This window comes from Salmo salar, chromosome ssa20 (assembly GCF_905237065.1).
Source record: "Salmo salar chromosome ssa20, Ssal_v3.1, whole genome shotgun sequence".
In the NCBI taxonomy this organism is placed as follows: Eukaryota; Metazoa; Chordata; class Actinopteri; order Salmoniformes; family Salmonidae; genus Salmo; species Salmo salar.
In genome coordinates, this window is record NC_059461.1 from 3,157,189 (window position 1) to 3,175,619 (window position 18,431).

Below are 18,431 nucleotides of genomic sequence, written 5' to 3' on the forward strand. Positions count from 1 at the left end.
CTGTATCACAATTCCAGTGGGTCACAAGTTTACATACACTAAGTTGACTGTGCATTTAAACAGCTTGGAAAATTCCAGAAAATTATCTCATGGTTTAGAAGCTTCTGATAGGCTAATTGACATAATGTAAGTCAATTGGAGGTGTACCTGTGAATGTATTTCAAGGCCTACCTTCAAAACTCAGTGCCTCTTTGCTTGACATCATGGGAAAATCAAAAGAAAGCAGCCAAGACCTCAGAAAAGAATTGTAGACCTCCCCAAGTCTGGTTCATCCTTAGGAGCCGTTTCCAAATGCCTGAAGGTACCACGTTCATCTGTACAAACAATAGTACGCAAGTATAAACACCATGGGACCACACAGCCATCATACCGCTCAGGAAGGAGATGCGTTCTGTCTCCTAGAGATGAACCCTCAGAGGGTGTGCAGGGTGAATACGTGGTCTGTCGTACGGTAATTTGTTAAAAAGCCAATTTGACATTTGCTCAGGACATTGTTTTCACTTAGGAAATGTACATGTCTGCTCTCTCTCTTCCACATGTTGTATTTATTCTTCAGAATGTTGTTTAGTCTTGTCACCTTATTTTTCTTTCTGTCTTAATCTCTAAAACCCAGATAAGAAGTCTCAGAACACAATCAGACATCAGGAGTTCATGGATGGTTCAACAGATGTTCTAAATACACATCCTCCCATGTGGTGTGACGTTCCGCTACCAGTTTAAAGTGAACAAATTGAAAACGGCCAAATCTCTGCTTCGTGTGAACCATGTTCCTCGAATAAGTTCTCTCTATCTCTCTCTTAGTCATTAGCTAAATGCTTTACGAACGCCTCAACTTTGTGTCATTACAGAGTTGGGCAACAGAGAGACAGAGAGAGAGAGAGAGAGAGACATGCAGTGCCTGATTTTTCAAGAATCCTCAAGTAGAGCTTAAAATTAAAGTGTGGGAACCACTCCAGAAGCTTTCTCCTCCTCTACTCGGTTTTGCCGCAAATGGTACCCTATTCCCTACAGTGTCTACTACTTTTGACCAGAGCCCTATCTTTATAGGGAATAGGGTGCCATTTGGTACGCATCCTGTTTCTCTATCAGCGCTCAGAAGCCCAGCCCGTCATCCATCTCCTCCACTCTGAGAGAGAGCTGTTGAACCAACCAACGTGGCATCGCATCTCGCTGAGACTTTAATACTCAGTTAATTACTCTCATCTTGACCTGGGACTAAAAGGAGACACTGTGTTTCCATGATCTAGCGTAGAAAACGCATTAGCTCACGCTCTCTTTAATAGCTTTAATTAGCCGTTAACGGCAGCCCGTTTGCCGCTAAGTGACCGATGAGTCAATATGGTAACATGTTTCTAATATGTATAGCTATGGCCCTCGATGTTTGTCTAAAGAGAGGCATTGGGATTGTGTTTTGTATGGAGATGGCGGTGATAATATGCCAGATGAATCTATCCAATTTTAGAAAATTAATATCCTATCCTGTAACAGGCAGCAAGGCAGCAACTCAGACAGGCCACGTCAAATGATTACGCTGACCTAGTATCAGTTTTCCTTTTCAGATCATAATGAATAAAACAGCAGGGACCTGATCCTAGATCAGCACTCTTACGCTGAGACACTTTGTGAATAAGTGCCCAGATCTTTTTGCTCTTGCTTCAGCAATAAACTATTTCAGAGCATGATGGTGTTGATAGCAGAACCTTCACTGCTCTAGCCATCATAAGTAATGTAGTTTATAGTCTATAATTTATCCATTTGCTGGATGATGGCCGGCCCAGTCAGTGGTGAACTCTATTCACACTGGATGATGGAGCTAATGGGTACTGATGGTTTTTAATGTAGAGTGATATTCCACTCAATACAGGCCAGCACCACTGATATTATAACTGGGTTGGGCCTCTGAAACTGTTTCAGGGAAAAGCAACAAGCGTTGACTTATGGGAAATTAAAGCAGCACTTCTCAATCTCTGCTTCCGCCCTTCCGCCTGTTCGAATCCCTAAGCTAGGCGAAACATCTGTCGATGTGCCCTTGAGCAAGGCACATAGCCCTAATTGCTCCTGCAAGTCGCTCTGGATAAGACCATCTGCTAAATTACTATAAGTGTAAAAGTCTAAACCTAATAATAAACCGAACAGTGAGTCATAGCACCTTTATCACACAGAGGAGGTTGTCACTTTCATTGTGTTTCTCCTGAGGAGTCAACACATGAAAACACCTCTTTCTATCATGGTGTTTTTCCTGACACACAGGAGCAGTGGGAGATGCCAACATGATGCCTATGGTATTTACTGTGCATCTCCTTCTGACAATATGCTCTCTCTACTCTACCGCCTAACCCATGTGTGAGTCAGTGTGCAGGCGTACATGCATGCCTATGGGAGTAAACGAAGGGAGAAAAACACTGTGAGAGGGAGGGACAAGAGGAGGTACATGCATGCTGTCTATCCTGGCTCACATTGCTCTGTGTTGTAGAACGGTGTGCCGCATGGTGGGAATCGCTTCACAGTCAGGCACGGAACTCAATATGGAGAGAGAGAAAACATAACCTGTCAATTACCTACGGCACAACCGCTGAAAGATTCATTGGAAATCACCGGAATGTTCCACAAGACCAAGCATCTCTCAGAACAGAGAAGAAAGATCAGCAGTAGTGTAAGGCTAGCTGAAAAATTACCATGTTAAGTCAACAGCATTAACATCGGATCTCTCGTAATAATAGTCTGGGTGAATTATACACTGCTCAAAAAAATAAAGGGAACACTAAAATAACACATCCTAGATCTGAATGAATGAAATAATCTTATTAAATACTTTTTTCTTTACATAGTTGAATGTGCTGACAACAAAATCACACAAAAATAATCAATGGAAATCCAATTTATCAACCCATGGAGGTCTGGATTTGGAGTCACACTCAAAATTAAAGTGGAAAACCACACTTCAGGCTGATCCAACTTTGATGTAATGTCCTTAAAACAAGTCAAACTGAGGCTCAGTAGTGTGTGTGGCCTCCACGTGCCTGTATGACCTCCCTACAACGCCTGGGCATGCTCCTGATGAGGTGGCGGATGGTCTCCTGAGGGATCTCCTCCCAGACCTGGACTAAAGCATCCGCCAACTCCTGGATAGTCTGTGGTGCAACGTGGCGTTGGTGGATGGAGCGAGACATGATGTCCCAGATGTGCTCAATTGGATTCAGGTCTGGGGAACAGACGGGCCAGTCCATAGCATCAATGCCTTCCTCTTGCAGGAACTGCTGACACACTCTAGCCACATGAGGTCTAGCATTGTCTTGCATTAGGAGGAACCCAGGGCCAACCGCACCAGCATATGGTCTCACAAGGGATCTGAGGATCTCATCTCGGTACCTAATGGCAGTCAGGCTACCTCTGGCGAGCACATGGAGGGCTGTGCGGCCCCCCAAAGAAATGCCACCCCACACCATGTGCCAAACCGGTCATGCTGGAGGATGTTGCAGGCAGCAGAACGTTCTCCACAGCGTCTCCAGACTCTGTCACGTCTGTCACGTGCTCAGTGTGAACCTGCTTTCATCTGTGAAGAGCACAGGGCGCCAGTGGCGAATTTGCCAATCTTGGTGTTCTCTGGCAAATGCCAAACGTCCTGCACGGTGTTGGGCTGTAAGCACAACCCCCACCTGTGGACGTCGGGCCCTCATACCACCCTCATGGAGTCTGTTTCTGACCGTTTGAGCAGACACATGCACATTTGTGGCCTGCTGGAGGTCATTTTGCAGGGCTCTGGCAGTGCTCCTCCTGCTCCTCCTTGCACAAAGGCGGAGGTAGCGGTCCTGCTGCTGGGTTGTTGCCCTCCTACGGCCTCCTCCACGTCTCCTGATGTACTGGCCTGTCTCCTGGTAGCGCCTCCATGCTCTGGACACTACGCTGACAGACACAGCAAACCTTCTTGCCACAGCTCACATTGATGTGCCATCCTGGATGAGCTGCACTACCTGAGCCACTTGTGTGGGTTGTAGACGCCGTCTCATGCTACCACTAGAGTGAAAGCACTGCCAGCATTCAAAAGTGACCAAAACATCAGCCAGGAAGCATAGGAACTGAGAAGTGGTCTGTGGTCACCACCTGCAGAACCACTCCTTTATTGGGGGTGTCTTGCTAATTGCCTATAATTTCCACCTGTTGTCTTTTCCATTTGCACAACAGCATGTGAAATTTATTGTCAATCAGTGTTGCTTCCTAAATGGACGGTTTGATTTCACAGAAGTGTGATTGACTTGGAGTTACATTGTGTTGTTTAAGTATTCCTTTATTTTTTTGAGCAGTGTATATAGTAGAATTAAGTTGATTACTTGAATTATGAAAAAAGGTAGTCAGATGTTAAAGCACTGGTCATTTTCTTTGAATAAGCCAAATCTGAAGTCATATCTGCAATGATTTCATTGGTTTCCGGGAATCCAGAATGTTTAGGGGATTTTACCATCCAATAGCATGCATGATGTATCATAAGAATTCATTTCCAACTATTTATTTTTTTCCTGACATTTGGAGCATTGTTTACTGGGAGCGCTTGTCTTTCTCAGTCAAGTTAATTGCTGCGATGATTGGATTAACTCGAAACATGAACAGACAAGTGAACAGGCAAAAACAAGTTCCGATTTTGATTAGCAATATGAATAACTGAGCCACCCAGACATCTCCTCTGAATCTCTGATCGATTCTTTCATCGTCATCATCACACACAGACCGCAAAATGAAGAATAAACTAAATAATCCCACACAGCATGTCATGAAGCCCACACACACACACACACACACACACACACACACACACACACACACACACACACACACACACACACACACACACACACACACACACACACACACACACACACACTCACATGCAGGTACACACGAACACACACACATGGAAATGGCTTAAAATGGACACACAAGATGATGTTCATAATCGTGTTCCGACAAAGCTGTTGAACTGGACCAGGGTTCATCATGACCCAGGCTTCGGGTCAGGAAGTCCTGGCCATTGGTTCCCATGCAGAGGGCAAAGCTGAAATGATGTTAATACAACCAGCTGCTTTGCCCTGCCCTGTTGGAAGTGATGTTGGATGTGATCTGACTCTGGCCAGGCCATGGATGGGATCCATGGGTGAGGTTAGGTCAATGTGAAAACAGCACACACACACACACACACACACACCATCTTATCTGATAAGGGAAAAGCCATAGCTCTGGTTGCATGCTCTCCTGCCAGCCAAGCCAGGCCATCAAGGCAGGCCTCCTACTGAAAAGGATCCATGTTCACTCCTCTATGATCCCCCCCTAGTCCCCGCCCCTCCCCCTGAGCACACCAGATTACTGATATCATTATAATGGACGGTCTGGCAGAGTGGCTGCGGTCACATTTAATTTGGCATGTCCTGATATCTACACTAGATAATCAGCCTTTACACCTGGGGGAGGGAGGGAGGGAGAGGGAGAGAGAGAGAGTGTATCCAAAAGACCTAGAGAGGTAGAGAGACAGAGAAGGATGGAGAGAGCGCGTTGAGTGAGAGAGACAGTGAAGGAGAGAAAGAGAGAAAGGTAGCATGAGGGAGAGAGAGAAGAGAGAGAGTGTTATTCAGCATACACACCGAAGGGGCAAAGGGAGTCTGGCTGCACTTGTCAGATTTACATTCTAATGAGAGTAACCTACTTTAGGCTTCTCAGAAGACGCACAGTAGAAACTGATTCACTTGGACATCTCTCAACACTGATGAAACATTTAAAAGGTCCAATCTGCAAAATGTTCACCTCTTCAATGGTCAATTCGATTAACAATACCTATTATATTCTTGAGGAAAATAATATGTGCCTCTCGAGCTTAGTACAACTGCCTTATAACAATAATGGTTAAAACAATGTTGTTCTCATGGACTGATCTCATTCATGTAGCTTTATAATACACCAAGTGGAAGGGCTGCTGTTTGGCTGAAAAACTAGTTGTGGATTGTTCCTTTAAAGGGGGGCTGGTGTTTGCTTCCTTATATAATGCATATTTTTCGTATATCCAACACCGAGATCCTATAAATATGTAACTCTATGGGTATCAATATTACCCAAACATATGATTTCCTATGTGATGACTGGGCTGAATGTACTGTATTACTGATGACATAATCTGACTTCATTCATTATACTTCAATACTATGATTTGATCAATACACAATCAGTACTGAGTCATCCCTACTGAGGTTAGTAGAATTGAAATTATCTTGTTTGTCCATGTGAGGGAAAAGTTCCTATCAACTGCACCAAGATTCCTTCTCTTGCTGGCTGCTCTCTTGCAAAAACGTATTGGATATATAGGCTATTTTAACTATACAAGGTGCATTTCATTTACCACTTTATCCGTAGTGGCATTGTTGAGAAGAAGTGTCACAGAACTTCTCGCATTACATTTAGTTTGTGCATTTAGTAAACTCCATCTTCACCATTCTCCATCTAAACTATTCCTCGATTCCCTTGGAAAGGGTTTTATTGAAGACATTCAGCCCAGATAAAGAAAGTTATTTATCAGTTGGTGGAAATGTGAATTCTTGTTTGAAAGATACTGGCATCTATGTTTTGCTGTTGCTCCCTCCCGCAGAATGGGCTTTCAGTCCTACAACAGATACATTTCCCCAGAGCAGCAGAGTGACGGCCTGAAATGCTATTTCCTTTGAAGGGCTTACCATACATATTTCAACTGTGCACTACCAACAACGCTCAGGGAGCAGAAAACACATCGCCAATCTCCTCCACTGCACTGCAATGTGATTCTATTCATCCAAGCTGAGCATCTATCCATTGTTCTATCAATCTATTTACAGTGTCTCTCTGTATCTCTCTTTCCACTCATCTGTCAGAGTTTAGGTCTAGAGACTTGAAAGCTACCTTTTTGAAAGCGGGACAGAAGAAATCAGCATACAGAAATGTATTTGTTCTTCACAAGAAAAAAAAATATACTATATATGCAGTGATACATGCAAGTCAAGAAGCCCCTTTAAAGTGATCTTTTGAACTTAATTTTGAATGAAGATGAATAGAATGCAGAACAGGAAGGTTCTAAGAATGAATAGAATAGAACCACTACAAAAGTGCAGAGTTCTTCAAACTAAGATCACAGGATTGTAAAAGAAAAGATTCACCATCGGTCTCTTTATTTTCCAGTAGCAACTCATGCAAAATAGAGGAGGTAGATCAGAGGAATTCAGAGAGAGACCAACGTTTTCGCTCAATACTAATGAGATGAACACTGCCAGAAATATATCTATGAATATCTATCTTACTTGAGAGAAAAAAAAACTGTTTGAGTTATTTCCCTTAATCCATTCCCTATCAGATCTAGGCTAATCATCACTTCACAGCCTTCTTGTTGCTGGAAACATCTCAGCTAATAAAACACATCCAGCATCCAAAGACTCAGAGCTGCCTGAGCTGCAAAGCCTGTCGAAGCAGGTCAACTCTGATATTAGAAATGGACATTCTTTCCAGCTGACCACTAATACTCAGTCATTAACAAATTATTCCATCATAACAAACTGAGATTGACACATATAAACCATGATCGGAATCGGGAACATATCTCAGTTATGACTGATCAATAAACATGATTGATCAGATATGAAGGGCACCATATTCTATATCTGGGGGCTCTGTCTGGATCAAACATCGCTGTGGAACAGGGGTGTTCAAACCCAGGCGTTTAGGTCTACAGTACTGCTGCTTTTATTGTAATTATATTTATTGAACTAGAGTTCACTCACTAGGACGTACACCAGTAGCAAAGATTAAACCTAGCAGTGTTACAGACCCCAAGGCCTGGATTTCAGTACTCTGCTGTAGTTTGTGTGGTCTGATTACACCGTAGTTACGTTCTCCTCTTTACAAATAATCTAGGACCGGTTCTACCTAACCTCTGTCGTAACCTCCACCGTTGTGATCTAAAGAACCAGGCCAGTATGGCTACAGTAAAGGCAGGAGAGTATACACAGACTGACTAGAGAAGGATCAGAGCTAGGCTACGTGCTGACTGAGTTATCAGCCTGACAAAGGCTCTGTTCAACCGTCTAATTTAAGAACGGCTTCTTCTCTGCCTAATTAACAATTTACTAGGCCATCAGTCAGCCCCTCCATTGTGGCATAATCAGCGTCACAAACCGAACCAATCGCACCGGCGCTCTGAAATGCACCCTTTCATGAGAAGTACATACACCAGGACATGCAGCATTCAGTCACCATAAGGTTGACTTGTCATTGTGTTGGATGTGCTCATGCCATAACATTAACCCTCTGTGTCAGATAAACTGGTCACAATAGGCCTGGTTAACTAACTGACATGCTACTACCGTACTACACTTGCCAATATAGAGCACCGAGGACAAAGCATTAACCCTCTGTGTCAGATAGGGTTAACTTCATAGACATGGTATGGTACTACACAGCATTAACTAGCTGTGTCAGATAGGGTTAACTTCATAGACATGGTATGGTACTACACAGCATTAACTAGCTGTGTCAGATAGGGTTATCTTCATAGACATGGTACAGTACTACACAGCATTAACCCTCGGTGTCAGATAGGGTTAACTTCATAGACATGGTACAGTAATACACAGCATTAACTAGCTGTGTCAGATAGGGTTAACTTCATAGACATGGTGCAGTACTACACAGCATTAACTAGCTGTGTCAGATAGGGTTAACTTCATAGACATGGTGCAGTACTACACAGCATTAACTAGCTGTGTCAGATAGGGTTAACTTCATAGACATGGTACAGTACTACACAGCATTAACTCGCTGTGTCAGATAGGGTTAACTTCATAGACATGGTACAGTACTACACAGCATTAACTAGCTGTGTCAGATAGGGTTAACTTCATAGACATGGTATGGTACTACACAGCATTAACTAGCTGTGTCAGATAGGGTTAACTTCATAGACATGGTACAGTACTACACAGCATTAACTAGCTGTGTCAGATAGGGTTAACTTCATAGACATGGTGCAGTACTACACAGCATGAACTAGCTGTGTCAGATAGGGTTAACTTCATAGACATGGTACAGTACTACACAGCATTAACCCTCTGTGTCAGATAGGGTTAACTTCATAGACATGGTACAGTACTACACAGCATTAACTAGCTGTGTCAGATAGGGTTAACTTCATAGACATGGTACAGTACTACACAGCATTAACTAGCTGTGTCAGATAGGGTTAACTTCATAGACATGGTACAGTACTACACAGCATTAACTAGCTGTGTCAGATAGGGTTAACTTCATAGACATGGTACAGTACTACATAGCATTAACTAGCTGTGTTAGGTTGGACCCAGATAGATTAAACCACGCAAGTTACATGGTATACACCGGGACATGGAGCGGTCATTCCATATGGGCCTGTTTGACTTCAAGTTTAAAGTTTCAACGCTTATTTGTCACATACACAGGATACAGCAGGTGTAGAACAGTACAGTATTTACAGGGTGAATTGACTTGACATGGAACCTGTCAGATAAGGTTGACATGGTACTATACCGTGTGTGCCTTGTGCCAGTACACATGACTCAGCATTACCTCTCTGTGTCAGATAGACATGCACTGGTCGGTCCTGATAGGGCTGGTTATCCTTGACTTTACATTGTGCGTGCCTCATGCCAGTAGAGAACACACTATTAACCCAATGTGGCAGATATCGTTGATTTAGTTGACATGGTACTCCACTGTAACTAGCTCATGCCAGTACCGATAACATCGTATTAACTATGTGTGTCAGATATCAGATAGGCCTGTGCTCTGCTGAAGCCCCTGAGAGTGGCTGTGCGTGTGGGGAAAACGAGATGGTCAGGCCCATCAATTAGCTAGCTCACAGAGCCATCCACCTATGTATAAACGCATGCTAAAGAGTTAAATGGTTATATCTGATAGAACAATACAGTGAGAGGAGCATCAGATTCAAAAGATGTGATGGCTACTGGAGATCAGGAGCGCAACTTTCACTGGGGACAGGGGGACATGCCACATTCTGAAATTGCATTTTCTTCCCCCCCAGTGTTATCATTGGAATGTGATACAAAATGAGGCAAAGGGTGTGCTTTAGGACCATAGCTCCTAGCAGTCGGGTAGGCTGTGTTTATCCGACTGGATTAAATAGAAAAATAAAATAAAAAGATGCCCTCTCCCACTTGTAAAACCAAAGTTGCACCCCTGCTGGAGATAGTGACATAGTGGATTGCCCCAGGGGCGTTCGTGTGGTTAGTCTGTTTGTTGGCTGTATGGTGTATCATATCTAAACTGAGCATCTGTTCTGCATACGACTCCACATACAGTACGTCCCTTGCATGTGATGTGAGTCCTAATATTGCACAATGTTACTGTTGGTGAGGTTTTGATCTTGGATGCCATGCGTAGGCTTCTTTAAACGATTACGTTACCGCTTCTGTCAGAGTGGAGTTTTTAAGCACACTAATAAATGTGTCACCAGTCTTGCGTAACTGAATTTTCAGCCCGGTGATTGGACAGGATACTGGCCCTACCCAGAAGAAACAGCCAAGGCTCATATTGTATGACCTACCGGTCGGTCAGTCGAAGGAGGCACATCATTTCTCATAGGCTGTAGCATCCTGGAAATTCTAATTCTAGTTGTCCCTTACAAATTCTAAATTCCAACAGTCAGGCGATAACCCAGAGAGGGGATTAGAACCCTATAACCCAGAGACGGGATTAGAACCCTAAAACCCAAAAAGGGGATTAGAACCCTATAACCCAGATAGGGGATTAGAACCATATAACCCAGAGAGGGGATTAGAACCCTATAACCCAGAGAGGGGATTAGAACCCTATAACCCAGAGAGGGGATTAGAACCCTATAACCTAGAGAGGGAATTAGAACCCGACAACCCAGAGAGGGGATTAGAACCCTATAACCCAGAGAGGGGATTAGAACCCTATAACCCAGAGAGGGGATTAGAACCCTATAACCTAGAGAGGGAATTAGAACCCGACAACCCAGAGAGGGGATTAGAACCCTATAACCTAGAGAGGGAATTAGAACCTGACAACCCAGAGAGGGGATTAGGACCCTATAACCCAGAGAGGGGATTAAAACCTGATAACCCAGAGAGGGGATTAGAACCCTATAACCCAAAGAGGGGATTAGAACCCTATAACCCAAAGAGGAGATTAGAACCCTATAACCCAAAGAGGGGATTAGAACCCTATAACCCAATAGAGGGGATTAGAACCATATAACCCAAAGAGGGGATTAGAACCCTATAACCCAAAGAGGGGATTAGAACCCTATAACCCAAAAGAGGGGATTAGAACCCTATAACCCAAAGAGGAGATTAGAACCCTATAACCCAAAGAGGGGATTAGAACCCTATAACCCAGAGAGGGGATTAGAACCATATAACCCAAAGAGGGGATTAGAACCCTATAACCCAGAGAGGGGATTAGAACCCTATAACCCAGAGAGGGGATTAGAACCCTATAACCCAAAGAGGGGATTATAACCCTATAACCCAAAGAGGGGATTAGAACCCTATAATCTGAATGAGTTTCAGATTCTATTTACTCAGTTCAACCTTTGGTTTTTCTTCCACATAAACAAATATAATTTTCTTTGTTTATCCTCTTAGTCTCTGTCTACTGATTAGTAATGACGGGTTTGGAAGACATGGGCTAACCTACAGGATGGTTCTGGGGCCTCTCTCTCTCTCTCTCTCTCTCTCTCTCTCTCTCTCTCTCTCTCTGTGTGTGTAAACAACACTGCGATTCATGAGGGCTAGCCTGCTGAGCCAATTAAAAGGGTTCACCTGAAGAACTGGGGCTCATTAGGATTCACTGAACATTGACTGTGTTGCAAATGGAACCCTATTCCCTATATAGTGCACTACTTTTGACCAGGGCCTATAGTGCAGTATATAGGGAATAGAGTACCATTTGGGATGCAACCCGTACCCTTCAGATTACCAATCTATGGAGACTTTCTGCCAATGCAATCGAAAACTAGACACTAACTACGACCCCCTGCACACGTCTAGGATCAAGGGTATTCCCTATGAGAGGGTATCATCTTGCTGGCCATTTAGGCACATGGGAAGAAGGAGGTCTCTGGTGTCGAATGTGATTCTGTTACTCAAGATTTAGGTCACGTTTAAAGACACTTGACTTTAAGACACACCCCAATGAAGAACGAGCTACATCAATGTACAATCGTTGGGAAATTGCCACCCACTGCCTTTAAGCATTCGTTGTTACTGTGTGATTTGTCTATTAAAGCACAGGAGATTGGTGGCACCTGCATTGGGGAGGATGTGCTAGTGGTAATGGCTGGAGCGGATTCAGTGGAATGTTATCAAATACATCAAACACATGGTTTCCATGGTTTCCATGTGTTTGACGGCATTCCATTGGCTCCGTTACAGACATTATTATGAGCCTTCCTCCCCTCAGCAGCCTCCACTGTATTATAGCCATCAGAGACTTTGGAGAAGGATTCACTCTGATGGTATCAATTTAAGAGCTATAAAACCTGTTGAATACTGTACTTGAAAAAATAATAGTTGAATACATGTTGTTACCTTGCTTTACAGCCAAGGTGTAGAAACACAAGGGCAACTTGAAGAGAGGATAATACTTGTAGTGTATTCAAGGTTTCAAAAGGCTTCTAAAGTTTGTAATTTCCACGTTAAAATGATAGACTTGATTTGCCCTAATGACAAATGCAGCAACCCCTACAAAAAATCTATTCATTATAATCCACATAATAATTCGCATTACCCGTTGCTGCAGGATTATTTTCCTGCTGTAGCAAACCGGCTCAAATTAAGATCCTACATCTGTATATTTCTATAGCTATTGTAGAAGACTCACTTCCCACTGGGAAAAGACATCACCAGATCAACCTTCAATTCATTCAAACATTAATTAAATTTGAAATCAACCAAATCTTGAAACCTGGTTTAAATTTAGACACGCTATGAGCGTTGATAACATCTAGCAAATTACATTTAAAAAACGTATTTTGATGCAACGTGATAGAATGTGATTACGTTTAAAAATACTTTGGTGAAATAGCGTGGGAAGTAACTCAACCAATCTTTTCCAGCTGCATCCAGTCTGGTATTTTTTATATAGCATACAGTCACTTTTCCGGGCTAAAGTGTTGTGTTTCCTTCCTCCAACTGTAATTGGGTCTCGGGTTGCGTATCAGCTTAATGCCAAAACATATGTTGTGTTGAAGACAATCCTGTTGACTGCAATTGACCCCTGGGAGGTTTATCTCAAACCTCACGGGAAGAGTTCTGCCTCTGTTTCATTGGCCGTATGCCAGTCACGGCCAATCCAGTTTAGCCTTGCTGCCTTATCTGAAGAACCTCAATTAGAGCATCCTGGGTAGGAGCACACGCATGCAACACCTTTTCTCAGCACTATATTGATCCACATGGGACTGCATTGCATGGTGGAGAAATGGTGGAGGCAACTTGTTTGTTCTCTCTCTCGCTCTCTCTCTCTGTCTCTCTCGATCTCTCGCTCTCTTGTTCTCTCTCTCTCTCTTTCTCTGTCTATCTCTGTCTCTCTCTCTTGCTCTCTCTCTCTCTCTCTTGCGCTCTCTCTCTTGTTCTCTCTCTCTCGTTCTCTCTCTCTCTTGTTCTCTCTCTCTCTCATTCTCTCTCTTTCTTTCTCTCTCCCTCTCGCTCTCTCTCTCTCTCTGTCTTTCGCTCTCTGTCTCTGTCTCTCTTGTTCTCTCTCTGTTTCTCTGTCTCTCTGTCTCTCAACCACATTGTTCATAATATGCACCCTCCAAAGCTTTAAGATGCTTGACTAATACATTGGCAGAATGTGTCTTCTAATAGGAAAACATTGAGGAGAATTCACTCACATAGAATTTGAGCTAGGTAATAATAATCTCTCTCATGCTCTCATACACACCTCTCATACACACCTCTCTCACACACACCTCTCATACACACCTCTCTCACAGCTTCCCTTGTCTCTCCTTCTTTCCGTCCAGGCTCTCTATCGCTGTAACCTCTCTCTCTCTTTCTCTCTGACTCTCAAACACAAACCGACATTTATTTTAAAATCCCTTTTAGAGTACAGCAGCTGCCATGTCTCATTGTGAATGTATGTATGTATGTATGTATGTGATGTTTGATCATACCTAATGCAGCTTATATGCTAATCAAACTTTGTTATTCATGTTTCTGTGCAATCTTTTTTTCAGCTCTAATATTCCAAACAATTAATCCTGCTTCCTCATAACTGGTCACTTCAAGCAGCCTATTTACAAAGATAGTGCAAAAAGTCAGCAAAACGTATCTTTTCCTTGCACAGTGTTGCCAAAAAAATAACTCATTGAAAAAAGCCCTCATTGTTTGGTTTCAAAGCTCATGAAACGAAAGCATTCAGCTCCATATAATGGTTTTATCCATTTGTTTGTCTTCTATTGGCTTTGCTTGATAGGAATTAAAGAAAGAAGCCCCAGAGCAACAGCTCAAATCAATTCAAATCAATGTTTCTTAGTCTCCTACACAGATTTTCAAGTGTTATCAAAGGTGCAGTGAAATTCTTTTTTTTTTTTTTATCTCCAACATTGCAATAATACCTCGAAAAAATGACAAAAAAGAATACACAGATAATCCAGAAAAAGTACAAAATGAAGAAAATGAAGAGAAATCAGAAAGAGCAATGTCAGAGATCAGAATGTAAATGTACTGTATATACACATACTGGTGTTATTCCAGGAGAGGTGGCTGAAATTTGATCATATTCTGTCTGAATGAGAAACCGCACACATTAAACCTGCTTTAGCTGTGACAGTTCAATAAACACACGACATGACGGCCTTATTTATGAATCTATTAAAAGTAGGCCTAATGGCCTTTGAGGTATACAAATTACAACAGCACAACCCCACTGAAATATCAGCAGACATTGTCTGGCGTTTCTTTAAACTTACTACTAGATCACAACAGAAAGTGAATGATGAACCTTAGCTCATAGAACACTGGGGAGCATTCCAAGTGCCATGCCAATGAAATGGGATGGGATACAAATGAATTAGCATTAGCTGTGTGTATTTCAAACGGAATAAACAAATACATGCCTGTTTGAGTTGTAGTTGTGGAATAAAAACACACTGTTGTCGTCTACTGTAATCTGCTGCTTTTCTCCTATAATCCTCTGTTTTTAGTCATGAACAACATGAGGCTATAGGAGTGTACACGACATATTGCGTAGGCAGAGTGGGCTTGAATGTCTGTCTGTGTGTGTGTGTGTGTGTGTGTGTGTGTGTGTGTGTGTGTGTGTGTGTGTGTGTGTGTGTGTGTGCGTGTGCGCGTGTGCGTGCGTGTGAAGTTATGATATGCCCCCCTCCCTCGACACACACACCAGCCAGTCATTACATGATTTATTTTACTGCTACATGATCACCAACACAAATCTGGATCTCTCCCGACCCACATTCATTAAAATCACCTTCCCTGTATACCCCAGTGCCCTCTGTTGTCACACTGGTTCCAGACATAGCCCAGGCCACCACTAAACCATTCATTATGGGCAAAGCAGTTGGAAAAGAGCGATATAATCTGACCGGCATGAGCATTAAAGCAGACCATCTGCAGACTTCATCAAACAGCAGCTCCTAATGGCCATGGCACAAACCGCCAAAATAGAAGATACGGGCGAGGCGCGAGGTTGATCCGCTCGGGCATATTGTTATTCCAAACTGTGTGTAAATATACTGAAGCAACTGTCTCTTGGCCAGATAGTCTAGTGGTAGAATGTCATATCTATATAATCATTATTGATAACATCATAGTCAATCATGGTGTGAGGTTGTGTTTTACGGCAATCAATAAATGATGAATAGCCAACATGAGATATAGACCTACTAATTACCCCCCTCAATGTTCATATTCAACGTTATTGATCCAATACTGTCAGAGCTAGGTTAACATATATTATTCTACTTTATAAATATATTGTTTTATGAAGGTACGAGTAGCGCTAATAGAATGATAACTTTTCTTTCACAAAGCACTTAGTCAAATTGCATTATGTTCACCAAATCGAAATCCATTGAGAAATGTTTTCTCTTAGTCCAAATCATCCAAACAACCTTCCGTTGATTTCTAGGGGTTCCGCGCGCTCTCCTCCAAGTTACCTTCTCTAGGTAGTAGCATGCAGAGGGCAATGACGTTGCTCGATTTCGATTTTATTGGTGTGTCCTAATTTACAATCACGTACCTGTATCATTCTAGTCAATGCAACCTATAATCAACTTTATGGGATGTTGCCTGTGTACTTACCCTCAACAAGACTGGTCTTCATGATTTTAGAATAAATCCAGTAGTTGAATAAATCCAACAGATGCAGCCTGTTTGCGGAGACTGTATATCCGCTCTTTAGTTGCAATCGATAGATAATTGCAAATCCAGGGCAAGGTGTTGTCACGGACCTCCCAGTCACCGTTACATTCAAACTTTAGCCGGAGGTTTTCCTGCTGAAGCCGACTGGAGAACAACGTCTCCGGCTGGAACGGCGCACAGTCATTTGGGCCAGTGGGCGCGAGACAAGAAGTGTATAGTATCCAAACTCAACCAACACACAACGTAGGCTACTGGAGCGCAGAGCCTAGAACACCCCAATAGGACGCACAAACAATCAACAAAAAAACACACAAAGAGCACTAAGTTCCAAAATTGGGAAAGTCTAAAAGAGACAGAAAAAATCAGAAAGGAATCCATGGACAGGCTACCGATGTACACATCCTGTCTGATTTCAAACTGGCTGTATTCGGAAGTACATCTATATGTGTTTGGATATTGGCCGCACTGCCCTGCGTTGTACAACATGGGTTTGCATGGGGGTCGCATAAAAAGAGAGGGCGGGGCGGTGAGCGAGAGAGAGAGAGGGGGAGAGAGAGAGAATTCAAAGATTAATGTTTTATGGGTCTGGATCAGGGACTGCGCGCTAATGAATGTTTTAGAAGATACGGGTGGTTTGGCGTGCGGGGAATCTATTTTGGATCAAACATGCTCAAGCACGCACATGAATACGAAAATACACAACAAAATACACTGTGCAGGTGAACGGCTAGCCTACTTATGGGACAAGGCATAATGGTAGGGAAGGGGCAACGCAGTTCTGACCGACAAGCAGTATAAGCGGAAAAGGGATATTTGAGAAGCAGCATTTGCCTGAACATGATTTTAATTTCCTTCCTTTAAATATACAAGCTTTTGTTATTACATTAAAATGTAGTACACAATTCTAGTCTGATAGAAATCTCCCAAATCTTCATCACCGTTTAGCATTCGTCAAATTAACCATCAAGGTAAAATGGAGACCGTAGCCTATTGTCTTATCAATTTGCGCACCGTCATTGGGTTACAATTACACGACGGTAGTAGGGTACACAGGAGTGCACAAAAAGCTTGAGGGGATCATGCGAAACGTTTGAGTGGATGCGCCCATTACACCTATTTGATGTAATAAAGACTGCAGTTAAAAAGTGATTGAATATTAAGCTCCATTGATGCATGCATGCTGCGGAGACTGATTGGACCAAGAGAGAACAAATTCCCTTCGCTGTGCACTCTGTAGGCTAGATGTACTGAAACCCAAGGGAATTAGATCAGTACCGCCCGCGCCGTTATTTCTAAGTACCATGCGCCTCCTAGCGGTAGGTCAATGTGTAGTTGCAACATGGTAAAGATGTCCTTTCAGCCCATGCACAGCACCAGCGCAGCTTCAGTGGTGAAAATGCTCTCACCATGTTGCAGCCTTAGCTACTCTTGGGGCAACAAAGTGGATCCAGTGCAATTGAAGCTTCAGATGTCATAGTAACATACATGCCGTTTTTTAGTACCCTTTCTGCTATCCATTTGTTAATGGAGACCAAATGCAGTAGAGGATACAAAGGACATGATGAAATATGAATGCAATTGAGCAATCATCTCCTGAAGCCTGTGGGCTAGCACTCTGCAAACAGTGATTTTAGTTTACTCTTCTGACATAGTAATTAACTTACAGTTCCCTCCGCAATTATTGGGACAGTGAAGCATTTTTTTTTTTTTGGCTCTATACTCCAAAAGTTTGGATTTAAAGACTGTCAGCTTTAAATTGAGGGTATTTTCATTCATATCTGGTGAACCTTTTAGAAATTACAGCAGTTTTTGTACATGGTCCCCTATTTTAGGGGAGCAAAAGTATTGGGACAAATTCACTTATACTTTATGTGTATTAAGGTAGTACAAAGTTCAGAATTTGGTCCCATAGTCCTAGCATGTTATGACCACAGCAAGCTTGTGACTCTACACATTTGTTGGATGCATTTGTTGTTTGTTTGGTTGTGTTTCAGATCATTTTGTGACCAACAGAAATGAATGGTAAAT

The 18,431-nt window shown here is 42.7% G+C and overlaps 1 protein-coding gene across 1 annotated transcript in view; it reads right to left on the reverse strand.

The window, feature by feature from the left end:
* The window catches only part of LOC106579809 (reticulon-4 receptor), a 68,666-nt gene extending 51,795 nt beyond the window's left edge, over positions 1 to 16,871 (reverse strand). Inside the window, exon 1 of the mRNA XM_014160004.2 lies at positions 16,344 to 16,871. Within this exon, the coding sequence (XP_014015479.1) occupies positions 16,344 to 16,365 (22 nt within the window). The 5' untranslated portion in view covers positions 16,366 to 16,871. The remainder of the gene's footprint in view (positions 1 to 16,343) is intronic.
* Between the last annotated feature and the right edge of the window lie 1,560 nt (positions 16,872 to 18,431).